The 27,524-nt window shown below is 41.7% G+C and overlaps 1 protein-coding gene across 5 annotated transcripts in view; it reads right to left on the reverse strand.

Annotated features, from left to right (window-relative positions):
- NFIA (nuclear factor I A) overlaps positions 1-27,524 on the reverse strand; it is a 336,017-nt gene that overhangs the window by 144,356 nt on the left and 164,137 nt on the right. For all 5 annotated transcript variants that reach the window (XM_080921475.1, XM_080921473.1, XM_080921474.1 and 2 more), the window contains one exon: positions 13,083-13,148. In XM_080921475.1, the coding sequence (XP_080777601.1) occupies positions 13,083-13,148 (66 nt within the window). The remainder of the gene's footprint in view (positions 1-13,082; positions 13,149-27,524) is intronic.

A 27,524-nucleotide genomic window follows, 5' to 3' on the forward strand; every position in this document is an offset into this window, starting at 1 on the left:
GCATATGAAAAGGAAGAAATTCCTAGTTTCTAGAATTATTTCAGTAGCTAGGTTTATATGAGGCTTGATCATCTTATGCGTTATCGGTTATTATATCATATTCTTACCAAGTCCTTCAGAACGAGGAGGAGCAGGAACTGTCAGTAAGCACTGTTTCAGGTGTGAACACTGAAACATGGTGAGGTGCCTTGCCACAGGTCAGTTAGCATAAAGAGCAAACGGAGTTGTAGATGGTCCCAAGGTATTTCTCAGCCTGGACTTCCCAGCCTCTCCTACCACATCTGATTTAACTCCTCCCACAAATGTTCTCCTCCAATAGGAAGCCTATCAGACTCTCCACATCTTCACACTCCCAGTGTTCTGTACGCCTGAAAGTCACGGAAAAGAGTAATGGAGAGGCACCATTCCTATACATATGCTGAGATGACATGGGATGCATGTGGCTTGCCTTGTCAATTGTTCAATTACTGCTCAGGGTTGCCTGCTGCTTAAGGCATCTCCTGCTTTGCTGAATACTCTGAGAACAAGGATCCTTCTGGGACAGTCATCTTTGCCACATGGTAATTTCGTCTCCTATTCTTGGACTAGTGCTACCCAGCTCAGTCTCATAGACGTTCTTCTGTCGGGGCACTGCTCTGAGGAAAGCTACTGGTTTTGGACAAGCAAGGAGTGTGTAGACAATGAAGACTCTCAGATAAGAAGCCTGAAGTCTCACCAGGCCAGGCCAAGGCATCCCTTTCCTCTTTCTTTGGCAGCCAACACTGCTGCAGACCTGCAGACAGGTGCCTGCCACAGTGCAGCCGACAAAAACATATGCTATTTGGCCAGCCATCTAAGTCCGAGATACAGGGTTGCATAGAGGAGGTGGGCTGGGAGCCACATGCTCACAACAGAAGCCCACTGAATGTGGATATTATCCATATGCTTTTAATCTTTATTGTTTTCTTTGCATTGTTTGACAAGGTCTCAGTATTTAGCTGAAGATTCAGAGTGGCCTCAAATGTATGCTCTCGCCTCTGCCTCCAGAGTGACTGGTTTCCAGGTATACGTACCCTTCCTGGCCATCATCCGTAGCCTCACCGACAGCAGACATTTAGGAACTGTTCGTGCACCGGGATATAAGGATATGGCAGCCTTGATTAGTTATTTCTATAGAAGAAATTTACTGAGCCCTTATTCTGTGGTAGTTAGGTACTACACTTGAGGGAAATAGAGATAAAAAAAGAAGTTTTTGCTCTCATGGGGTTTATTAGCCATGAATGTTCCTTTACAGTTATTCCAAAAATCACTGAACAAACACAATGTCAAAACTGCCAAAGTGACTCAAAATTCTAAACGAATTATTTTAAGTCAACTCTTTAGAGAAGAAAGAGAATTATCTCAGCAGTATTTCAAGTAACTTTCTTATGTCCATTTGTTCTTCCTGGAGAAGCTGTTAAGTCTAAGCAAGACAAAGAATTAGTGTGGCAGAAAGGACCCTGGGAAAGGCTGACCACCATGAAGGGTCTCTGTTCTACTGTTGATCTGTGCCATTAAAGGCATATCCACTGTTGGCTTCCACAGTCCTGTGACTGGAATGGTATCTGAAGACAGCAGATGTTTAATAAATAAATATTGGCTGGATGAGTAAATGTGAGATGTGACGATCTAGTGTGAAGATTTTTATAGTTCTCTGTAAACAGCAAAAAAAATTCGAGATGAGAACAGTCAAGTAACAAAGATGCATGTAGTGAGCTTCATTCCAATGCCTAAGTGACGGAAGCCAGGGGAAAATGGGGGTTTGATGCTATTAGTACCTTCCCATTACAGCGTTCAGGCTTGGGTTTTACTACAACGGACTCAACAAATGTCCTTTTCTGAGCCAACTCAGCAGGCTAGTGAACTCACTGTGAAGCCTGCAGCTTTCTCTTCAATATTTACAGAGTAAAAGGCCGTTTTAGTTGAGCTTTTAGGACATTAGACTTTCACAGCTTGGAAATGTCATTCTCAAAGCAAGGACTTTCCACACAAAGAGAAACCTGTCTCTAACTATCCTACAAATGCAAATATCCTTGACCAGAAAACCTTGAGCATGATGTTCTAAGAACGTTAGTGAGATTACATGGAGTTCTTTTTAACTGTATTAGTTTCCTTCCAACATCTCCTAAATTGAATTAGAGTAAAGTGGGGAAGGCCTAGGTTCGAAAGGTGGATGCCAAAGAAGTCACATTTTAATCTCTTCTCTGTCTCTCATTCATAAATGCTTTCTGGCTGTCAGCAAGGCAGTCAGCATGCTTCACTCCAGGAAACAGGCAGGTGACTGGCCCTGGGCACCGGGTATTCCATACCTGTGCACAGGCTTCCCACCCAGGGCCTCTCATAAACATGCTCTGTTTGCTTAAGCAGAACCGTGGGTCTTGCCTTTTCCACATCCAGAGGATAGAACTCTTGCTTATTATCTTATCAAGGGTGCCAGATCCACCAACTCGGAAAATACCTTGATGGTACATTTGTACCATAATTAAAAAAGGAGATTGCCAAGAAACGTAACTGAAAAATTCAGCAAAGCACAAGGCTGGAATTCCTCTGCATCTGTAGCAGGACAGGAAGCAGAAGATCTGAGAGGACAGGAAGAGTGGACAGCTGGTGGGGAAGAGGACACAGGCCAGTGCTTTGGGACCGCACTGCTTATGAAGCTGCTTGTGTCTTCTAAGGCATTGGCCACAAGCTCTCACACCAACCTTGTTCTCCCTATGCCCACCAAAGTCAGTTACATATGTCATTTCCATAGGCACAGAGACAGAGAAAGGACTCCAGCGTCTAGGATTCAGAGCACGGAGGAGAGGATCACATGCCAGGGGAGATCTCTAAAGTGAACTGCCTCAGCAGGAGCAGCCAAATGAGAGCCACAAGAGAATGTTTGCTTTGAGGACTCCCAAAGTCTAGGTGGACCAGATTTCCTTACTGTATATCAGGGAGATTTAGAGGAAATTCTCATGGGCAAGACAGTACAAAATAACACCCATCAGAGAAATGTGGCCCATTTCAGGATTGAGACCAAAGATCTCACCTATTGTGTGTAGACTTGTGCTTCACACTGCTGCCCTCTGAACAACCACAGCATATGCACTGGCCTTCACCATACACACCAAACACACCCAGCACCCCCAGGAGAGGGTGTTTTATGTAAATATCTGCCCGACACACACACTCTCTCTGTTTTGCTCACATATTTACTTGATTGGGTCTAAGTTTCAGTTCTGCTTAATTTGCTAGGCCCCCAGATTAGCACATAAATTAGTGAGTAGATATGGTTAAAATCAATTTTGATATTAAATCATCATTGCTAAGTACAAGCCTTTCAAAAGTTTACACTAGGTACCATCTTAGTCTCAAAGCTCTCCTAAGACATAGCAACAAAACCTGGCCTCTCTCTCACTACTGAACATGAACATGCTCCTTGGCCTTTGTTTTCTCCATGTCTAGATCTAGAACTCTTATGGCTGAATCATACAGCATCCTAAAAACAATGTATAGTGTTTCTGCCTAGCATGGCCTGACTGCGGTCCGTATTCCGGCCTGCGCATCTTGAGAGGTGCAGAAGAGTTTCACATGGGAAGAGCTGGGTTGTAAACAGAGATGACCAGGTTCCAAGCTTTGCTTTTTCTGTAGAGTTACATGTTCATATCCTTTGCACAGAGAAGTGCTTCCTGCCTTGCACATGGCCTTCCTTCAAGTCTCCCTGAATAAAAACGAACCTGAGACGTATTTAAAACAAATCCCATTTGATAATCTCTACCTCCAGCAGGAAAATAAAAAGTTAGTTTACTGCTTTAAAATGTTCACTAAAGTCACATATATTCATAATTTTTTGCTTCCTCAAAAAAAACCTGAAGATATTCCTAAGTAGTAAAAATTTATTTTCTATAAAATATTATTTGCCAAAAATGAAATCAAAATGTCAACTAAGAGATGTTTCATGTCCACGAGGCAATGAGGTAGCAAGGGGGCTTTTCTCCACTGATTAGCTCTTGGGAATAGTTAGCTGCAAGTTATCTATCTATCTATCTATCTATCTATCTATCTATCTATCTATCTATCTGTGTATGTAAATATATACACAAATGTTATATACACATATACACACACAAAAATTTATATAAGCAATACTCATAGAACTGACTTATCTGCTTACGTATATAATGTGGCTCCTTTGGCTCTTGTGGCTGCCTGAATAAAACTGAGGCAGATCTCCAGGAAGATGATGGGGTGAGGGAAATAAGAGAGGATAATCCATCCCAAGAAACAAACAGGAAGCAAAAGGCACTAACATTATTATAACCAAAACCAGCAACAAAATACATTTCTCAGGGGGAAGTTCTGACACAGAAAACCAAATGCCTAAGAGTTTAAATTACGTGTCCCACATTACAAATCAATACATTATGAAGCCAAATTTGAAATCCATTCTTCCCATGACAGCCAAGCATTTGGACTGCAGGTGGTGTGAGTTGGAATGACTTTTGGATACTTGGTTGTGGGCAAATAATTTAAATTCTGTGTTCTCATCTGTAAAATGAACATATTAACAGTGTCCACTTTTAGAAACAGAATTAAACAGACTCATACATGCAGAACTCTTAGAACTTTGAAACCAACGAGCCAATCAAAGCATTGCTACAAAGACAATCATTGCCTGACAACCAAGCTGCGGCTCCTTAGAACAGCTAGCTGATGCTCCCAGCCAACGGCTGAGAGGGAAGACAGGCCCATTCCTGCACCAGGGACATAGCAATTAAACAGGTGGCTTTGGCTCAAGGACTCCCACTGTTCTGGACAGAATTCTTTTAGAGAGTCCCTGCTATCTGAGACTCTTCCTACGTAAAGCTCTAGAGCACCGGAGCCATACTGCAGATTTAAGGTGTTCTCTTCCCCCTCACAGCGTCTCTCACACTGAACCCCATCACAATCTATTGTACTTAGAGAACTTGAGTTCCCTGGAATTCAAAATGCCCTCAAGGAATGTGAGGTATGATCATAAAAACTAAAATGATTATTTTGCATTATGTACTCCTAAACCATGAAAGAATTTAATCCTATTTCCGAACACTGCTTCCCTTAAATCTGTGACATTACCCATTTTTAATGTTAAAGGGGTGGAATCTATGTTAATTTAACATCTTCAGACCAGCTTATTTTTCACCCTGAGCAAAGTAGTCCTGAGAAACTAACTCTCAAAACAAACCCCTCAGATTCAGCCTTTCTTGTTGAAGCACAGAACCCTCTGCCTTCCAGCTTACCTGAAATGTCTTTTTCGACTACAACTCTGAAAGTGGAACTTTCCAGCACTCTAGTATTTGATGACTTTTCTATATTTGCTATCTTTCATGAGGCAAATAGTCTTCCACTAGCAAGATGTGAAAAAATGCACTTCACTTTTCTCTCGACAGGGACTCACACAAGGCCGCACTGGCGGGCTCATCCATACTCCAGTGATTAAGCATCTACGCTTACTTTCATAGGTTGAGTGACTCTCAACTATCTTTACTGCAACTATTGACAGAACCTGACAACTGCCTCATTACTCCAGAACAACCACTGGGCAACGCACCAAAAACTCACGAGAACTTGGAAGTGGTCTCTGCAGGTTTCATTTTTAGTGGGTTAAACTCCAGTGGTTTGACCCTTGGTGACCAGTGACATTATCACAGCCTAATCAAACCTTCTAAGCACTGCTATGGTGGTGCCACCTCTGCAACCTCTACAGGGTGTGTGCAGAATCTGGACTAACGGTCAGGTAAAGTACAGAGCTTGGCTTAAGGAATAAATACTTTGTGTATAAGTATATTCCATGGGCTGTACACCCAGAGCCAGCTTTGTTACTGTTCTGTTCTACTAAAATAGAACTACCTAATAACAGCCACCTTTACTACTTAATCTTTGGGCTTTTGTTCAAATGGCAACAGGTCACAATGGCCCTTCCTGTGAGTCTTTGTATAATAGAGACACATCTTCATTTGACTTCACTTCTCTTTGTGACATTTAATATTGGCAGTCATATTACATGCTTTTTAGTCTGTTTATTGTCATCTTCTTGACCAAGTAGGTAAGCATCATTAAGAGCTGGACTTGGTTTTGATTTGTGTAGTGGTAAAAATCATGCCTGTCTCTTAGAATGCACATGACAAATATTTGAAGTGTGAATAGATAAATCTTGCCTTATGCTCACTTTCTAGACTGTCAAGTTCTCAAGAACAAGATACCTGAACCATGTCTGTGTTGGCTCACCATCCCTAAATCCATGGTCGGAATTCATCAAAACTGTTCCTTGATGGCTTCTGATAACTGAAGAGCAATCCTTCAAGCCACTTGGCTGACATTTCCTTTACCAAGGATTGTGTCTGGCTTTCCCCGTTTGCTAATGTGCCCTGTTCAAAAACTTCTTGTTCATCTCTGAGAATACAAGTACTTGCTTGCTCTCTGGTTGTACAGAAATCTAAGCAAACACTGTCCCCTGTGTGGAGAGATTACTGGTGGGCTATTCCTTTATGGCTTGGACTTGATATTCTTTATAGCTCTCTTTGGTTATTTGCCATATGATGCCTGTCAATGAGGCACATGAGACTCTTCGGCTCCCTCTGGGCTAGAGTCAACCAAGTATGAAAATTAATAACTAAGAAGGATCAGAATACTCTGCAGAAAATGCTACCCCTTCTCCCACCTTACTGGAGCCATCCTAGTAGAGTTCCTTAGCAACAAACTCATGCCGGGGAAACAGAGTTACCAGCAGCTCAGTTAAACGCAAAAAAGAAAAAAGAATGAGAGAGAGAGAGAGAGAGAGAGAGAGAGAGAGAGAGAGAGAGTAAGTAAGAAAAGGTGCCAAGATCCTTGTGGTCCCATGAATTTTTCTAGCAGAAAACCAATTAGTCTGGATTAGTGACCTGGAATCTCCAAATACATCACTTTTATTACATCCTATTTATTACTATTATCCATAGTAGAATTATTCCATCTAAAAATAACATGCATATTTAAATATAAGAAAATTCTCATTCATTCAAATGACAAATATGAAACGATCTGTTTGTGGTAGGAAAGGCTCATACACTATTCCTAAAACCAACTAGCCGCCCCTCCCCCATACTTCCCCATGCTGCTATTTGATTGATAGGGAGGTATGTATGGAAAGTGGCCATCAGACGTGGCCCTCATAAAAGCATCTCTATCTATCGGTCCTGCTGTGTTAGCTCCAGGCCATGGTCACTGGGAGAAGAACAAGAACAGAAGAAACTGCAGCCAAGCAGCAGACGAGTCTTCTACTTCGCTGACTGGATGAAGACAACCTCATTTCATTTCAGACACTAGAATCCAGACCTGTGGGCATGTTTGTACAACCCCATGCAAACCAGAGCTTCCCATTTTGAGTGTTCCGTGAGAATGGCCCTCCTCGGTCTCTCATGAGACACAGGAGCAAATGAAATGGAGAAACCAAAGAGAAAACCCCTTCTCTCTTCTTCCCTTTGTAACGAAATAATTGTAGTTATGGAAGAAGTTAGATATGGGGGTGGGGAGATATCTAAATGAGATCACACCCTAGTTCATCTCAGGGTCTGAAAAATCGGGGAATAGGGTCTAAAACATTCCCTATTGTGAATATTAGCCAACAGAGCTAAAGCCCAGACAGCCCACTAGCTTATGTGTAGACGATAAGTTGTTCACAAGCATGAGGGCACAGCCACGTCTTTACAGTGACTCCTGCTTCCACACTGGATTGTGTGCAAACTCAGCAGTGCCAATGCCTCACTTGTATTTCCTAAGCCAAGAATAAAGTCTGGAGGGATTTCTAAGGAGCCAACAATGAGCTGCACACCCCGAATTACATAAGGATGCAGGATTCATCGTGTTTCAAACTCTCATCTCAGATCAAGCCATGGTTTAGTCCCTGGTTTCTTAAAGAAGAGAGGCTGGCTCCATTGCCTGGCTGAAAATTCATCAGGCGGAACTTAATCACATAGAGCTGAAAACCAGCAGGCATTTAGGATGTAATGTCTCCCTGAGTTGGGGCCTTTACATATTTTAGAATATTGATCATTACTGTTATTGCAGCTATTTTGGTGGTCACTCTGCTGTGTCTGTCTCTGCAGGGCTCTCTGAAGAACACTGCAGAGAATAATTGTTGCTAGGTAATTGTAAAAGAAGTCATGCAAATGATGAAGCATCGATAGCCTGTCTTTACAAGTCAGTGGTGCCAGACCTCTCCTGCTTTCCCAGAAAAATGCAGGCTGTAAGGGTGCACTGCCTTCAGAGTTTCAAAATGACCCCAAAATGGCCCATTCATTAAAAAATAGCCTCCTATCTAAGAAGCCCACCAGCAGTCACAATTTATTCAGGTTGAAATCATGGATTTTTCTGCCTTTTCAATGTTATTAACATTGTGATTTAATAAGGCAACACATCGATCATATTTGTGGAGGAAGTAGAGAAAATAAAACATTAAGCTGACTTTTTAATAAGAACATTTACCAGATTAAAAAAAAGTTTATCCAAAAGAGAAATAGAATTGTACAGTTTTCTTATCTCACCCCCAACTAACAAAGTGTATCTACATATAAATCCTAACCTAGGAAGTCAGCATCCTTACAACTTGTTTGGAAAATACTAAAATGTTCAAACTATGTACAAAAATGAGTGACGAGGAAAACTACCATAATGACAGCTGTGGCGAAGGTCAGCCGAGTCTTTGTTCATCTCGGAACATTTAACAGTGAAGCTGAGTTTGACAATTCGAGATGAGACTGGAATAAATAAAATTCATCAACTAGAGTTAAAAACCGAACAAATAAAAAAAAAATAGCTAGAGTCAAAAGTAGAGTCAGGTAGAGGTGCATAGTCTCAGAGTCTAGGACAAGTGTTGTGATCAGAGGCTTTCCTCTAGCTGCAGATGCCTATCTGGGGGACCTCAGTACTTACAGGGATTCTTACTGTCAAGAACAAACTTACATACCACTAAGGTACGGGTATTTTGGCTGGCTACGGTGAATGACATAGGCTTAGCTCTTCTTTTTCTGACAATGGTGATTGGCCCGGCCCAGCTTGACTTCCGGGTGTTTTCACTGATGTCAGACTGAGTGAGGAGCATGCCTGAGGACTACCTGTTCTGACTGTTCTCCTGATTATCTGTGCTCCAACTGCATGGGACCTTGATCAAGCAGAAGCACTATCTCACAAGCTTTGCTCTCATTAGTGAGGGACTGGATGCATCAGAGTTGGAAGCATCAATCTAAATCGAAGTCTCTAGAGTGATCAAACATACATGCTCTGGGGCAGCTAAGCATGATCTATGCACTCACGCTAGTTTTGGCTTCAGAAACAACAAGTTAAATCTACATATTTCTGCCTATAGGTCTTTTCTTGCACACAAATCAGATGTCCAGCTCCTCCAGAGAAGCCCCTCCTCCCCAAAACCTTTATGGTAACTCAACAGTGAAAAAATATACAAAACATATAAGATACCGACGACATTTATCAACATATTGGTTTTATTTACTAAGCAATACCTGTGCGTTGTATGTATATGTTCAAAGTGAAGAGTTGGGCGCTGTGTACTATCATTTCAAATGATTTTTGTCATGAGTTCTACATTAGTCAGTTCACAGGCTTTTATTGGTTTGCTTGTTTGGGTTTTTTTTTTTTTTTGTGGGGGTGTTTAATTTCTTTCTTTTAATTTTGGTTTGCTTCTTTTTGTTTCTTTTCTTTATTTTTTTTTTTATCATGGGGCTGGTTTTTTTAATATGGAGCCTTACCCAACTAGGCAAGTGATCTAGCACTGAGTTATACCCCAGATAGAATTTCTAGCATTTTACAGATTGGACTTGGATTATACTTCAGGTCAAATTAAAAAAAAGAAAGAAAAAAAACTTACCAAATGTTTTTAAAGAAATCTAGGTAGAGTGCCTTCTTTGTAGGACATGCTCTCTCCTGAAACACATATACCTGGAGGTCCCAGGAATTCTGAATCACTTCCTCTAGTCACTAGTCCTTAAGCTTGTGGAGAGTTAATGGATTGAGGACAGAGCTAGGTAGTAAAGTGGATATCTTCTCTGGGCCATGGGACTTAAGGAACATACTGCCAGGCGCCTAATAGGCTATCTACCAAGGATGGCCCTGCCAGTTCGGGTTTGTTTCTGAGACCATTCCTTCTGCACCGGGACTCCAGCATGAGGACCTGGAACATGGTGTTTACAGCAAGCCTTACCTGAGCAACCTTGGACTCTTCCTGTAAGTGAGGCATCACACCTTCCCTGCCCACACTCATTTTGATACTTGTGCTGTAGCTTCCTTTTAGTATTTCTAAAATTAAGTGTATGGAAGATGGTCCTTTACTCACTTAGCCACTATTTCATTTGAACACAGGTCTGTCTGGCTCTAGAAGCAGTTTTAATAATCAGATTCTATCAATTTTGAGTTTTGGAAATGTTGGTACTTTATTCCTGGGTTAGGAAATTTCCTTAAAATTTTTCTATTTTCTCTAATTCCTCAAAGATTTGTGCTTCCTCACGATTGAATCTTAAGGGAGAACGAGCAAGGCAAACACAATTTTACAGAACACAGCAGACTGCCTACAGAGGGAGAGCCAGCCGCATGTGCTTTAGGTAGAGTTGCATGGTCGCGCTGATGGCTGCAGGTGAAGCAGGAGTCACCAAGTATTCACTCTAAGGCTTACTGGGGACTACCTTCCTACTGCCTTTCTGGAGAGCTAGGGAAAAAGCTTGTTTTCCCTTGGTTGTGCTAATGGACAAGTAAGGAACAAAGGGTTCCCAGTTCCCACTTCGCTTGAAGAACAGTTCCCATCATGCCATCCCACAGCCAGGTCCCAAAACTCCATAGAGCTTAGCCGACCTGCCTATGGGAGGTTCTGCTTTCAAAACAAAGCCATTCAGAAACTCACATTCATGCTCATAGGCTGGGGCAACAAAGAGAATAGAAGGTTACCTAGTGTGCACGAATACCTTGCCCTGAACCCACCGTTTCTTCCCTTTGTGATTCTGTGTCTTTAAAGAAGAGAAATGATATTGTTTTTCCTGTAATGATCTGTGAGGCTGACAAAGAGCGGATGGAAAAAAGGAATATGATAAGTTTTCCAGTAGAGACGTCTAAGATACAACAGCTTCTTCTCAAGAACACACATGAACACACACACACACACCAAAACAACAAAACAACAATAACCGGCTAAGCTTGAAAACTAGTGATCTGTTACTTTATCTCTTGGATACAAACACTTCCTTTCTCTGAACTTTGAGGTAGCACCAAGTCATCCCGGTTAAAAGTGAACTTGGCCAATATCACAATGCCTTTGGCCTAAATACTGGGCTTAGTTGTGGGATGCTTTTTGGATGGAAAATGTACAATTTCGGCACTGCAGGCAGCTCCAGAGAGGTGTGCCAGGACTCTCCCCCTCGGTTTATATTTGCATGTGAACAGCTTGCCGGCCATTTTATGAAGACAGATGAATGGAAACCTGCTGGAGTGGTATCCAGACCCAAATGTGTGAGCTACATACCCTGCAGCTTACCAAGTTTTAAGATAAAAATAAAGTATCTCTGGACACAACTTCAGGAACCTTAGTACAGATAGATTTTATAAAAAATAGGTCATTTTAGGCATCAGCAGCAAGGCCAAAATTACAAAAATAAGTATATATATATATGTATATATATATACACACATACATACATACATATCTACTTAAATAACCAACAAAAATTAATATGCAGCTGTTACACACACACACACACACACACACACACACACACACACACACACACACACACACAACTAGTCATAGTGATCTCTCCCATTCTTTCTTAAATGCCTCTTGAAAAGAAGAGAGAAAATAGAAGGAAATGTTAGTAAAATACCAGAAGAGGAATTGTCAGTCGGTATTTACCACTGCAGTGAAGAATTGTAGCAGAGAGTTTCCAGGGTTAGCAAAATAAAAGCTTTTCTAAATGATCAGTGATACAATTTCTGATTTGGTGAGGTGAGTCTTCCATCACACAATACCAAATACTTCAGTTTTGCAGATAATGAATGAGAGATCAAAATGGGAAGAATGAAGAACAGAAAAGAGCGGGAAGATGAGAGAGGACTTGCCACCTGTGCAGCTGGAGGTGACGCATGAAAAAGGACAGCATCACACAGTCAAGGGAGATGGGGAGACCGGAACCACTAGTAGCATAGGGTTTTACCTTACTTAATTTTCACTAAGGTAATACTAACATCCTCAGTATTGGGTAAATATTTAAATAAAAAATACCCTGAGAGGTTAGTCATATATTCAAGGATTTTATAAGATGCCAATACATTGGCCTATGACAGAGACTGCCATTTTTATCAAATGAGTGGGCTTGCTCAATCTACTATAACCTGTGACTATGCTTCTCATCTTTTTGGTGTATATCACAAATCTGGAAGGCATCATTAAATGCAAAGTGTGCTTTCCTTCTTAGAAAGACTTCTGTAACAGCAACTTCACATGGATTATGAGATGTGGCTCTGTGATACAGAGCCTGGCATGCAGGGGCTCTGGGTTCAGTACTGTAGACCAGGAAAGGGAGAAAGGAGGAACCCAAGTGAGGGGATTGCTCTGTTTATAAAACTGAGGGACCAAAAGTTCTCTTGCTATTTTATTTTAGACAATTTAACGAAGAACATCCTTTGAAGACACAGTGCTTTCTTAAGGCGATTCACAAAGGCTTAAGCTCTACATTACCCTCAAGACTTCTTGTCCTTACATGATCTTCAGTGAGCATCTTTGGGCATTTTCCACGTTGAAAGGAACTATTATAAATGACACTGGAAGTCTGTGGTCCTTCCTTCACACTGCCCAAGAATGTTCCTTGGTGCCTCCAACCCTCCCCTCACATTTCCAGAGACTTGGATGTTCTGGTGAGAGGGACTGGGGTGGGACTGGGCTGCTAAGGTGCCTTTTGAGTTTTCTCTGGGAGTCCTTGGTTTACTGTGAACACTCACAGAGCAGCCTTGGATGCTGGCCCCCATGAACTATAAAACAGCAGCACAGAGGCCAATGCTAGACTTACCATTTTCTGGCTGGTCCTTAATGTCAGCGTCACTTGGCTGGCTGGGACTTTCAGATTGACTTGAATCTGAAAAACATAAAGAATAGAGCCAAAATTACAGGATCTGTGAGAGAAAGTGGAACAGAGGCGCCAGACTTTCTCAAAAGGTTCATCCTATGAACTAAGAATGAGGGTCTCAGAAAAATGACAGGACTGATGAAGAAAAGACGGGAATAAAGAGATGTAGGGGGCAGGCCCATGAGGCACAAATGCTCAATTTTGTTTGAGCTCTCCAGAACCATTCTCCAATGGAAAGAGGGTTTCAAACTGACTTCCTCATTACTTATACACTGAATTCTGATAACAATGTCATCCTACTCCACATATTAGATGCTGAGTCTGATCCTAATAAAGGACGTATTTTGAAGCTGGTATAGAAAAGCAAACTAGACAGCAGCACAGACACCAGACTCACAGCCCTCAGTTCCAAAGTTGCAGCATTCTAGGGTATACACTGCAAGCAAGCAGCAGCCCAGACAAGGCTTTCTGGGCTGAAGCTTCCTTCATGGGGCAAATGTTTTTGTTGTACTAAGGCATCTGGGAACCCCAAAAAGTTTTTTTTTTTAAATAAAAGCAGAGTCATGTAAACATTTACAGACTTCATTTCTTTTTTAACATAATTTTTGAATTAAAAAATCTTTCCACTGAGTTAATTTCTAAGTATGATAGCTTAAAACAATATTTACTTTAACTTTGAAAAGTATTTCATGGAATAAGAAGCAAGCATAGTTATATGCTTGGGAGAAAAGAGAAAAAAATCAGGTGCCAAATCTCAAAGAGAATTCAGAGACTTAGAACAACAGACAAAACTAGTGATTTGAAAAAAAAAAAAAAAAGTAAACCATCTCTATCAGTGTAAAGGGTGGATCCTAACTTCTACCTTGACGTCACAGGTTCAGCATCGGCAATCTTTAATTTGACTTCTTCTCAGCAAAAAGCCCGTATACAATGGAGTTACAGCGTGCACTCATTACCAAACTAAAAGGATGACAGACTCTAGGACCTAGTCATAGCACTCTTGTCTTTCCTAGAGAGACTGCACAAAGAACTGGTGCTCCCAAGGACCTTTTGCCTAGAAATGTTCATCTATGCTACTAAAAGACTCCCAACCTCCAGACAAGGAGCATCTTAATCATAAAAAGTGTTATGTCTACTTTTGAATTTTTAGACAATATTAACCTGGTAAACAAAAAAAAAAATTCTGTTGAGTCAACAATTAAACTATCAGAAGCTATAAAGAGGCAGCTTTTAAAATTTAACTCCAGCATCCTGACAATTGGTATTTGCTACAATAAACAAAACCAGAAATTATAATGTATCAAAAACCTGTAGAGGAGCCATTTCAGGATGAACTGTGAAGATAAACGCTGGGCCTGTGCAGCTGAACTTATAGTGAGATCACATTTGAAATTCTAATGACAGAAACTGGTATTATAACAGAATATCTAAAATATAGCTAATTACTTCTTTTTCTAAGATCCTGTTTTTTTCATTAAAAATTACAAGTTAAACATTTTAAAACGAGCTCAGTGTGTTTTAGGAGAGTCATACCATCATTATTTTTATTCTAAACAAATCTTAAACCTTTCATTACATAAAATTAATGCAAAATATCTAAATTTATTTTAAAGAAATTCCTTTTGATCATACCACAAAACAGATAAAATTTTGCCAGACATAAAATAACATTTAAAACCATACAAACTGATAATGTTTTGATACCTTAGCTGAAACTGTAGTTGTAGGTGTGATGTCTTTATAACCAATGCTTCTCCATAAATCAGTGAAAAGCATCTTTTCTGTCAACTAATTGAGATACACCGTAGACAATGGGATCAAGTATTTATTCATCAATATTAATGAAAATAGGGGTGATGGACCCAAAACTATTTTTTTAAACGCAGAAGTAGACATCTTTGTTTGGTTCACTTTTGGTTTAAAACTTTTGTTTCATCCCCCTACCGTTAGAGAAAAAGCAAACACAAGCAATAGGACCAAAATGTGACGTGTTTTTAAAGCCAGTCTAAAATTTCAAGTCACAGAAAATCAGCAGCAGAGTGTGAAGGAGCTGAGGGGCACAGGAAGACTCGGGCTTGCTCTACAAGGGTCTGGGCTCCGGCACCCCTCGCACACTGAGACACAACACCAGAAGAGGCATCTAGCCAAGCGGGGAACGAAGCATGAATTCTCAGTTTGATTCAACACCCAGAGAACGTTACCACCCCAGGCTGTCAAAGCTAAAATATTCTATCCCAGGAAGGCTCAAGCTAAGCCAAGCTCTACATGAACCCAGAGTGCCCTAAATCTTTTGATAATTATTCTTTACCTGCACTGGTGCTGTTCCACAAGGAGGAGACACAGCCCCTTTCTTGAATGGAAAAGGTCACAGATGCCATTAAGTACGGAGCCAACCAGATGACCAGAATTACAAATTAATTTCTATCGACACACAACGGATATGAGTGGAAGTCCTCTTAAGCACTAGTGGCAAAACACTATCAAAAACGGAATACATTTTTACTTTTCTCCTTTACACACGTTTGAGAGGCCTGTCAGAAAACTTTTCGTCTTTCTATTTTGGACAATTGTTTGATTTCTGGTCACTTGAAATAATCAGACAACCCTGACCCCCAAAACCAAATAAACTCACCTGCATAAAACAGGATGGACCTCCTATACAGGAAGCTCCCTATCCCTGTAAACCAGAGTGGTGACTTCCTTCAGCAGCTCCCTGGCTAAAAGCTGTATTTTACAATAGCGACAATATTACTTAAAGCATATTTAAAGACAGGGTTAGAATGTTGTTGTGAGAAAGTACATTAGGGTTATCTGTTTTTCTCTTTAACTGGGGATTTTTTTGTTTGTTTAGTGGACCTTCAATATCAATCTAACCTTGAAAAGTGGTATTTCTTTGGGTTTCTAAAAAATGTATGAGCATACATTTAAAACTAAAATAGAAAGGGTTTGCTTCTGGAATGCTGGGTTAAGACAGCTTAAGTGAATGGGTAGCAGCCACTTATCTATGCATTTTTACGGCATCTCCAGCTATATTGCCGCAGTACTCAGATAAAGCTAGTCTGTATCAATATAATCACCAAAGAAAGAATAAAAAAAAAGTCCTAATGCCTACATATTGGTTTCCATGCTTCTGAATTGTCCAAGAAGAAGAGTTTACTGCTTCTACACAAATTCAATCCCTGGAACCTTAACCCTGGCCTCTGTCAAAGAGGACTTCTTTGGTGGCATGCAAAATATGACAAAAATATGTTAATGTGGTAAAAGTGACGAGGGAAAACTATAGGTGTCACATTCTTATATTTTATATTAATTAAGCTTCATGCAAAGATGGCATCTTGCCAATCTTCCTGTCCTTGACCTAGAACTAATCCCTTTCCCTCTGACCCATCTTTTATTGTGCACACATCTCTCTTGATGCAGCGATGGAAGCCGTGTGGTGGTGATTTCAGACTCATGCGGGGAGTTCTCTCCTTTACCCCCAGCTCCTTTGACAGGCTGTCCGGCCCAGCCATAGAGCTCAGCAACTGCTGTGCTTTAAACTCCCTGATTCTCCTTCAGTTTCGTAACAATGGGTAACAGCCCGTAACAGTGAGCCTCTGCAGAGTGCAGAAGTCACAGAGAAAGAGGGGTGGCCTCAGAAAACAAACACAACGGATGGGAAGGCCACCGTCTCGGCTGGGCATGCCTCTTGCTGGAGGCTGCCAAGGGAACATGAGACACATCCCTCTGACGTGGGGTTGTCTGGAAACGCTGCATGATGGAAAGAGGCTGTAGTCGAGCACCTTGGGGACCTATGAGCACAGAACACTGTTCGGTACTCAGAAGGCCTTGGAAATGTTTACAGGTTAAACTGCCCACTGGCAGGAACATGTCCCATACTCAGAGGTACACAGGAGAGAGAACGTATGTGTTCTCCAATGCCTGAAGAGTGCCTTGCAGGCCTTAAGATTGCTGCTGCCAAGAACTGGGTATAGCTGAGCAGGCACATGGAAGAGTCGGTACCTCCCCTCCCTAAATGTACCAACAGAATCCCCACTTAGCCAGTGCAGTATCAACACAAAGCACAAATTTTGACCTCCAGAGAAACACTTAAGGCCGAATTTTAGCCATACACAATGGTTTTTCTTAAAGCCGAGTCTGCAAAACCTTTGCTATAATTCGAGGTCCAGTTTTTAATCTTCCAAACTGAAAGAGTAAGAAGAAACTTGAAGTCCTTTGTGCGCATGTGCATGTGTGCATGCGCACGCGCACACACAGAGTAGGGGAAAGGGGGAAGGGACAGACAGAGACACACAGAGACAGAGAGACACAGAGAGAGCCAGCCCAGTTAAACAAAGTGAAATTTTTGTCCAAAAGAGCCAGAGTTCTCAATCACCTAAATGAAAGAGACTCAAAGGTCGGAATGGATACTGTCCTGAAGATAAATGAGGGCTGTGTGCTTGCTCTGACTACCATCAACTATAGTGATTGGCAATTGCAGCCAATAACAATGTTGAAACTCGTTAGGTTTCTGTCTTTATTATTTGAGAAGGTGAGCACTTTGTAATAGAGGTAGGCTGAATAATTCATCCTTCGTGTCCACACAGGATAGGAGAAGATGTCTCTGGGAGATAGACAAGATTAAGAATTACTGTGGTGTACTTACAGTAAGGTTATCTAGAAGATGAAATGGTTATGCCAGCCAGATTTTGCCTATTGATCTCACAGTTGCTCTTATTAAAGAAATTATTGTTGGAACACTACATTTAGGAATACTGTCTGTGTTTGTCTACAGGACCAAGGCCTTAAAGACTGAAATAATAAATATGAATGCTTATGTGACAATGTAAAGCAGTACATTGTACTGGTACACGGTACAGGTCTCATGCAGAGACGGCTTAAGAGGTAAGCACTGAGAAGTGACGTACAATCCGCTAACCAGAAAGCTGTCCATCATGGTCTGGTGGGAGATAAATTTCATAACATTATCACTAAGTCTGAACTACAGAAAAGACAAAAGCATCACGAACATTCCTAGGGAACAGACAGAATCCTTTATGGCAACAAATATTAATAACCAGACCAATATTTGAGGTAAACTCAAGTACACAGCTGTGAGTCCCCTAAGGAGAATCAGCATGCAATGATCTGGTTCTTAGAATGGGTACGCGGTAGGGCAAACCCTACCACGTATGTTTTCTGAAGTATGAGAATGGGAACACTTCATGATTCTTTGAACAGAAAGTTATTATCTTTACATTAAAATACAAAATTTAATCTCTCCGACTTTTCCCTGTGTATAAGAACTATGTGTTTATGTGCTTTTTTTCCCAGTGTGTTAGAACTATGTGTTTATGTGTTTTTTTTCTCTGTGTGCTAGAACTATGTGTTTATGTGCTAACTGAAGGGATTACATGACGGGGAGGTCGGGTGGGGAAGAACCAGCTCCAGAGGGACCTGGCTACTTTGCACATGATGTGTTCCATGCAGAGAGAAGGCTGTGTTTGTGTAGCAACTACTTGGAAGGGGTCCATCAGACCCCCCCGGGGGGGGGGGCTGCCAGCTGCCCCGGAGATCTACTTTGAGCCACACCCGTGCCTGGCATTTTCAAGGACTATATAAGACTGCTATGTAGTCTGGGTTATTTTTCTTCCACAAAACTTTTTTCTTTTTTATAATAGTTTTCTGAACAAGAAATTTGTAAAATATTAACTTTGCAGGAATTAGACTTCTGGCATCAGTGCTAGGATTCGAAGGCCATCTGTTTAGCCAGGATTGTGTACGGTGATGTGAGCGTTTAGGGCGAGGAGTGAGTCAACTGTCTCTTCACCTACTCTCAATGTGCTAACTTCTATGTGCACGAGGGGGCTGTGGAATGATGCAGTTTTAACATGTTGAGAAAAAATTAAATGGAGTAACTATTGTGAGCTGACAGTTAGGGTGAGTCATTTCTTAGCTTCAAAACCATGGATTCATTCACTCTAGAAGTAATAACACGACCCACTCACTAAAGTGTCGATCTTCATAAGAGGTGTGTTTCAAGGATCTTTTCCTGCGATGTTGGAAGTGAAGTCAGTGGGGGAAAAGACATGAATAATTTCTCACATTTTCTTTGACAAGGATCTATTACTGAAAAAAAAAAGCCCACTAAAATACCTCTATAACCAGTTGAGACTTATTTTTCCTGTGAGAGGAGCATAAGACAGGCACTGATAACTTGTGGTTTAATTCAGAATTCCTATTACTGAGTCAACCCAGCCACCTACCCACTCCCAGGTAAACAAGGGCCTGTGTAAAAAGTGTCTGTCAAATTATCAGGTATCAGAACTCAGTTAACCACTTAGATTCTTAGAGTTGTCTATATACTTGGAGATGAAGCAAACCAGCATCTGTATTTCTAAAGCAAAAAGCGTTCCTATGTATAAATGCCAGAAAAGCAATTCGTTCACTGAGAAGGATGTGCAACTTAGTTCATCTCTTACATGTTCGTATTCATTTGTGGTGTTTCTGACTCATTTAAGGACCAAGACACCCTCTGCTGAGGCTATGCTAGTCAAGGTCAGAAACAACATAAGCTTCTTTCATTATTGAAGAGAGTATTAAGTGATTTTTGAAAGGCAGCATCTTAAAATGACTTCAGCTAAATAACTTCCTGTATCTCAGTTTCTTGATCTATAAAATGGGCACCATATTAATCATTTAACCCAATGGTACAGTTGTAAGGATTATTATAACAAGCTCCCCACTTCGAGGTTTATAATCACAAGCAACAGTGTGTTTCTGCCATCCAGGTCTTCTCATTAGGCACGTTTTTCACTTTTAAAAAGTCAACTCCAACCATGATGTGGTTCCGGTGTAATGGCATGCAAGCATGGTTCTGCAGAAAGTGTTCTAATTCCAACCAGGGAAGAGGGGTGTATCTCTAGAGATGGAAGTGTCTGTTTATCAGGTAATACTTTGTCTGAGACTGGAAGTAGTCTCTAGTCTCTGTGTAGAAGTCTTTGTAACAAGATGTATGCAAATGATTTCCCATGAGCCTTTGTGGCAAACTGAACCAGGGGAGAGGAATCTTTGTTACCAGTAGGAAGCTACCTCAAAATTCAAGTTGTCCTCCCTAGACTGTGCTGCTGAGCTTAGTCAGCTCAAGCACTCCTGGCTGCCTGTGCCTTTTCTTCTGAGCAGACCTGCTGTGCTAACTGGAAGCTCAGGCTGTGTGAAGATGAGGGGTGTCCATCAGCCCCTAGAATATTTCCTCAGTGGCAAAAGTCCTCCATCTCTGCATTTAAGAAGGCCCACCAACAGAGGCCACCACAAAACCTTGTAAAATTAAGCAAAACATAACAAAACAATAACAAAACCCAGCTGCAAACTATTTGCCCATCTTAAAAAAAAAAAAAAAAAAAAAAAAAAGCAGAAATGTTCAATGGATTCCCCCGAAGGCAAGCCAGACTTCTGACATGATGGTGAATCTAAGCTCCTAAGGGAACTGAGGAAAAATTCGTGCTGTGATGCTGAGTCTAAATATCTAAACCAGGGAACTGTTAAGACAAAATTAATTGCAAGTATATGGAAGCTTCTTTTGTGACTTATGATGGAATCCTTTCCCTTTTACTTCTAATATAACCATTCTTTCAGGCAAGCAGAGAAAGAACTCAACGGTATTTTCCTTTGCTTTTTCATTTCCCCCTCTGGTTTTCAAGTTTTGGAACTCTTTGTGCAGGAACCGCCGTGGTGTAGCTGGTTTGTCCTGGTAGACAAAATAAACACATTCTCCTCAGTGGCAACCTATGCATCAGCAGCTAAAAACAAAGAAACTTTTTAGCTGCTCAGAAAATGCAGAGGCTTCCCAAACAAGGGAGGGGAGGGGCGGGGAGGGAAGAGTGGGGCGGAGAGTGGGGGTGGAGCGTGCAGAAAAGTCTGACAGTCCATTCAATATAGGGATGATGGCTATAATGCACCAGGTCCCCTCGCTGATTAAATATGCATTGGCACAGTTTTGATCGATGCGAACCATGGATCAGATGACACACCTGCAAAATCTTGAGCACAGAGCTCCCAGGAAGAGGGAAAATACAGTCTTGTCTCCTTATCTTTGTTTTCAAAGGCTCTCAATTTCTCTGCTTAGATATCTAATTTAATTCTCTCACCCCTCAGCAAACTGGATTAGGGAAGTCAATACTGCCTTTGTGCATCGGCAGGAAAACACAGCTTTCCTCTTATTCAATTTAGCTATGACCTTTAGACAAAGAGAATGACAACTGTCTAAACGTCCAGTTCAGGTCTGAAGAAGAGGGTCCTGCCCCCAGGGTAGGGATCCCTAGGAATTTGGGGAGACCGAGGACTGAGGGTGATTGTGGCATTTTCTCTTCGATCAAGGAAGAGTGGGGGAAGAAAGCTAAGAAGTAATGAATACAGTCAAGCAGAAAGCATGGCAGGCAGGGATAAGACAGCTAATCTCAAGTCACTGTGGCCCTGACACATCCAGCTCAGAAAATAAGTCTACAGCAAGCTGTGAGAGAGAAGGGAGGAGCAACAGTTGGTCTGAAACGCACAGGCACTTAATAGAAAGATGCTGATTGTGCAGTCAGGAAAAGCACAGGTTCCATCTCCCTAGATGTAGGAGTTCCCATCCTGCTGAGAGATCGGACCATAGAGGAGGCAAGTGGAAGATTCTGCAGGGCAGCCATGTTCACACTGCTGCTCCTAGCTAAAGGAGAAATTCGGATGGACCATTTTTTCCTGAAATGACACTGGCCCCCTTTCTTTTGTTTTGGGGCCTGGTTATTCAATCCACCCATTCATAAATTCAGCACCTACTATGTGGCTTCCACTTTGCACACTGTGGGGCAGACAAGAGGGATAGGTAAGGCACTGACCCACAAAGAACTGGTCAGATTCTGTAACACCTCACAATAGAAACCTGTCTCCTGCTGATTAAAGAAGCAACCATGTGCTGTCACACTGTGTGCACTGTCACAGCTGTGTGCTTCCTTACTGACAGTGGCAGTAATGCAACTAAATGTACCTTCCCAATGTTCTTTACAGGTGTCTGGATCCTGACTATTGGCAGCCAGGGCAGACTGAGGTGATCACTTCCAATAAAACAGACATTGTTAGGTAAAGTTAGCTGAAAAGCTAGGTGATCCCTGCAAAATCTACATCGATGGAAATAGTGTGAACTATTAAAATATTTTTTTTTAAAAAAGACCGTGTCTGGCAATAACAATTTTATGGGTGGTAGAAAATGAAGAATTATTCATTCACCTGACCTGGGTCCTCCCTTTCACAGAAATGGAGGTTTTGGCAGAGGGGTTTGTGCAGGATAATGTAGGTTGTAGCCCCTTCCTGGTTTCTCTTGTAGCTGTGTGGGGTTGAGAAGCCCTTTGCCTCCTGTCACTCATCCTAACAGGTGACTCTCAAGACTGTGGGGGTTGGCCTATGACACAATGTGCCTTGCTGGTTATGGGGCATGGTCAGTCTCTAATGGTTCACCGTGTGGAGCCAGTTTCCAAGGGATCGCTCTGCCCACCCCACGCCCTTTCTTATAAGGCACATACGGCAGCACGGGAATACACAGGTCTAATGCACCTCCGAAACAGAAATGAAATTAGAAGACAAAAGAATATTGTTCTCCGGGCTCTGGAATACAAGTGGGCCTGTCCTGTGCGATGCTTTGGGGACACTGTCTGGTACTGGGGCACTATGTCACCGCAGTGCCCATGCTTTGTGTGGTAAGGGCAGACCCTCTAGGACTCAGAGGGACACTTCATGGTCCTAACTCACATGTAAATTCTCAGCTCTTCAAGCAGGAAAAGCTAAAAACAAGGGAAGTCCTCCGGCCTCTGAAAGGTTACCAGCTCTCAGGGTTTGCCCCGGAAGCAGACTTTTAGTAAGTAACTGCTTTGCTGGTTTGGCTGAAGTCAAGAAGGGGTTCCGAGGTACTTGCTCAATGCTGACCATCCTGAGCTCAATGGGAAACAACACAAGCCCAGTTCTCCTTGCAAATCAACGGCCATCTCTTCTCTGCAGTATCAATGACCGCAAACAGCACACCTAAGAGTTGAATGAGGTTGTCTTCAGTAATTTGGCTAACCCTTGACCACACAAGCACACAAACAATGAATGCTTTCTCCTTGTATCTTCACCCATGATGTCATCCAGAAAAAGAAATTTTGTGCTTCAAAAGCTACCAAATAATTAGTTGAGTTGTATGTTTACAATTTAAGACAACAGTAGATTGAAAAACAAACTGGATCCCTTTATTTCATTTGTACACGTGCTTTGCACATATGTATATATGCCTATTTAGTGTTTTCACGCCTTGTGCCTGAGGAGACCGAGGAGGTGGCTGGGTCCCTTGTGAGCCACCATGTGGTACTGAGAACTGAACCCAGCTCCCTTGTCATGGCAGCATCCGCTCACAACTGCTGAGCCAACTTTCTAACCTGACAACAGTAGTTTTTTAAACTGTGTAAGGAATGGAAGGTAGGGCCTTCTGCAAACCACACAATCACTCAACCACTGAACTACATCACTAACTCTTTTCAACAATGTCTCAGAATTACCTTCTTTAACACACATTGGCAAAATAATGTGATCTCCATTTTTACATTAACAGTAAATTCTCTCCTCGACTTTGGGACCTATAATACAAATGTACAATATATGGGTGTCCCCCTGTCAGACTCCCTATCACCACAGGTGGAATGGAAGTCTCTCAAAGTTCACTCATTTTCAAGTGAAAATAGCGCTATTTGGACTTGTATGTCCTTATGGTAAATGGTACAAATGATTTAAGCAATCTGCTCCACTTTGGGGAGCTCCATTTGGAGTCTGTCATGGCTATTCCCCCTCCCCCGACATATGCAGTGTTAAGTTATTTAAAATTAATTGTAGTACAATATTTTAAAGTTTCTTCACATGGTGCTAATCTCTAGTGCTTTGGATGTTTGAACCACATTGGAAGACATCAAGTTCTGTATATCCTTCTAACATGGAACAGCTGAGCATCCTAAGATTAGCCAGTGGTCCTCCCAATGAATGTTAATATAGCACCAAAGCTGCACGGGTTATAAAATTTCAAAACTGTTTGAGTTAACGTAACTTAGGAAACTGCAACCAAACCACGTGACAAGGGAAAACAAACCTGAACCATAAAACACATGCATTCACTTAGCTCTGAAGTTCTGGAACACCTTCTAAGCACCGTCATAAGTCACAGGCCAATGCACACAGCCTTTGCTGCCACTTGTCCCCATGTCTCTCCTATCCTATGCCAGCTAAGAGGAAAAACATTCCCCTCTCAGTAACTCAGATGGAAGGGCAGCTTGCTCAGTAAAACCCTGAATTTAAGTTGTTTTCCAAACAGCAGTAAGAATTTGTGAAGAATTAGCCATGTGAAGTCTTTCAGGATGCGTACTTTTAATTTTTTTGATTGCTTAGATTTATTTTAGTGAGAAATTGTGTTTACTAGGAGGTCCCTCCTTAATTCTTTGTACATTGCATCAAATAATATAGATTCTGGTTCACCTTTCATAAGTCAAAATGGTCCTTCGGGCATTCTCTGAGTAAAAGCTCCTTTTTTGTGGGTGCCTGAGATGATCAGTTCTTATCAGAAGTGCGAGGCACTGGGCGACTCCACTAGTCCCACCCTGGCCAGGGCTGCTCAGACCTCACCTCAGATGCAGCTTAGAAGACCGTGGAGACCCCTTTAAGGGGCCACTTCTCTCAGCCCCTCATGGAGTTTCTTTAAGTTCAAAGACTTCTTAACATTTATCTTAACATTGCATTATTATGGTAGAAGGGGGAGGTAGCAATTTCTACAAACCAGAAAGGGCTTATCTGTTTATTTAATATTCAATGAAAATCACCAGTCTCTTGACTCTTTTTTTTTAATGTTTTCCTCAGAAAAGTGAACGTGCAGGAAAAAAAAAAAAAAAAAAAAAAAAAAAAAAAAACGAAAACTCAGGCAGAAGCTGCTGCGTCACTGGTGTTTGAAACACAGGTGGGCTGTCCTACCTGTCAATCATAATTTACTTTCACTGAGCCCCTTCCACCACAACCGAATACCAAGATCAGTTCTTAAAAAAATGTAGCGTGTGTGTGTGTGTGTGTGTGTGTGTGTGTGTGTGTGTGTGTGTATGTGTGTGTGAGTGAGTGATATGATGTGATGCAGCCAAGGAGACGTTTGACAGCTGGGGTCATGGTGTTTAGACTGTCGGCCTTCAACCCTGTGTGCATGTGTGAAGAGTCCAGGGGTGAACATGAATATCTTTCTCCATCACATCTACCTTAGGTAGTGCAGGCTGTCACATATTTATCTGCTCTAACTAGTGAGCTTACTTTGGGATGCCCAGGACTGCAGTTACCAGGCTCTAGGGATCAGAACTCCAGCCCTACCCTTGGGCTGAGCTATCTCTTCCATCCTCCTGGGAGAGCAATCCTTTTTCTTTTTCTTTAATTATCTGGTGTGTGAGTGTGTGTGAGTGTGTGTGTGTTGGGGAGAGATGCCATGAGATACTTTATAGAGGTTTGAACACAATCCTGTAAAACTGACTCCTTCCTTCCTGGTCTTGAACTCATCCAGGTCACTGGGCTTAGACACCTTTCCAGGAAGAGCCAGTTCGTCACTCTTGACTCTGGCAGCATCAGCACCCAGGACATTGAAGCAATAGACTTTTGACACAGCCTTTTTCAATTCTGTCTTGCATTGTATTGGGGATTAAAAAAAAATCCTATTATAACGTTTTAAAAGCAGAACAAAGTAGAGGCACTGTTGACCAGGCAGCAGAGACGAGACAACAGAAAGCCAACTGCAGTAGATGCAGGAAAAGCTAGAGATGAGAACCTGTTTATCCCGGAATGAAGGTGACCCAGTGTCTTCATCACACCTGTGAGTGACTAGGTTAGCTCGGGGGAAGTGAAGGAAATGTAGCTCCATAGTCTATCGTGGGGTTGATGGGAAGGCATGGCAGCCTTTCTTCTCTTTGATTGAAGGGCCTCATCTTTTAAAACAGCACGTTACCCCACAGAAGACTTCCCGTGTTAACAGCAACTATAATTCCCATACTTTTGTCCCCAGAGTATTTTGTGTGTCAGAAGCTTACTCTCATTGCAGCAGGCTTGGGAGGTGCTGGTACCCCTGAAAGCAAGGGGCCTAGTGGGAAGTGGTTCCTAGGAGACCATGGATATATCTGATCTCCTCCTAGTTTTTCTGTCTTGCTAGCTGGTATTTACACGTTGGCCAAAAAACCTGCTATGATGTCATGAGGTGGTAAGGCCAAGAGACGCTTGCCATAGCCGGGGTCATGCTGCTTAGATTTCCAGCCTCCAAAGTCAAAACAAACATCTGTACTTATAAGTTATCTAGCCTCTGGTGTTTTGTTATAGTATCAAAAATGCACTAAAACAGTACTTTGCAGACATTTTTTCTTACTTTTACTCAAATAATTAAAAATATCATTATGTTGGTTTTTATGTTTTAGTTTTATACATTTAATGATTCCTCATGTCCATGTGACTATTATAGTCTTAGTCGAAAAGTGCTAATTTCTCATCACATGAAACAACTTCACACCACGCCATCGTAAGCATGTATGCTCAAAACTGTTCTTAAAATCAGCCCACGTTCTCCTATTAATGCGACTGCTGTGCTGCTATTGTCCTGATGTGCTTAAGCTGTCTCAGGCGTTTTAAACAATGACCAGAAAGAAAATTTTAAGTTAATAGAGAGTAACGTCTCACAGACAGATACAGAAGTAAATTATTCACACTGCAAACATTGCTGTCACAATGAAGAGAGGCAGGCTCTAAGAAACCTCTCTTAGAAAAGTTGGTATTTATGTAGAAATTGGGAACAAAACAGAAAGATCTCATGGGCTGCTTTTCCCCACCAACTCTAAAGTCCCTGTTGTGGTACTCTGAGGGCAGAGTCTTGACTTCCCCAAGGAGATGAAGCAGAAAACACTGGTGAAGAAGAAATTCATGAGGAACATCAAATGTTATTCAACATTTTCAAGCAGCCACGATGTGTCAAACAGACCACATGATGCACGCACGTTTAAATATAAGTTTCTATTTCTGTTTAAAATAAAAAGGATCAGAAATACGAATCCAGAAAAGCAAATCTCTTCAGGTTTCGAAGCATATACAAACCCTGGCAAAAGAAAACACTTCACCGCCACCATCTGCTTCCTGGCGCTGAGGAAACTTTACTAACAGCAACAGTTTCTTACATTATAAAACCCACTAATTAGTTTTGTTGTAATAAGAAAAATAACCTTTGCATGGAAGGCAGAGAGCCAGCTCGCTTTTTCTCTTGTTATTGGCTGCACCTACGGTACAGGCCTTTAACATTCCTGAAGTTAGCCTCTGAGCTCTCCTCCACCAGAGCGCTTCATTATCCTG

This window comes from Micromys minutus, assembly GCF_963924665.1.
Source record: "Micromys minutus genome assembly, chromosome: 9".
NCBI classification, from domain to species: Eukaryota; Metazoa; Chordata; class Mammalia; order Rodentia; family Muridae; genus Micromys; species Micromys minutus.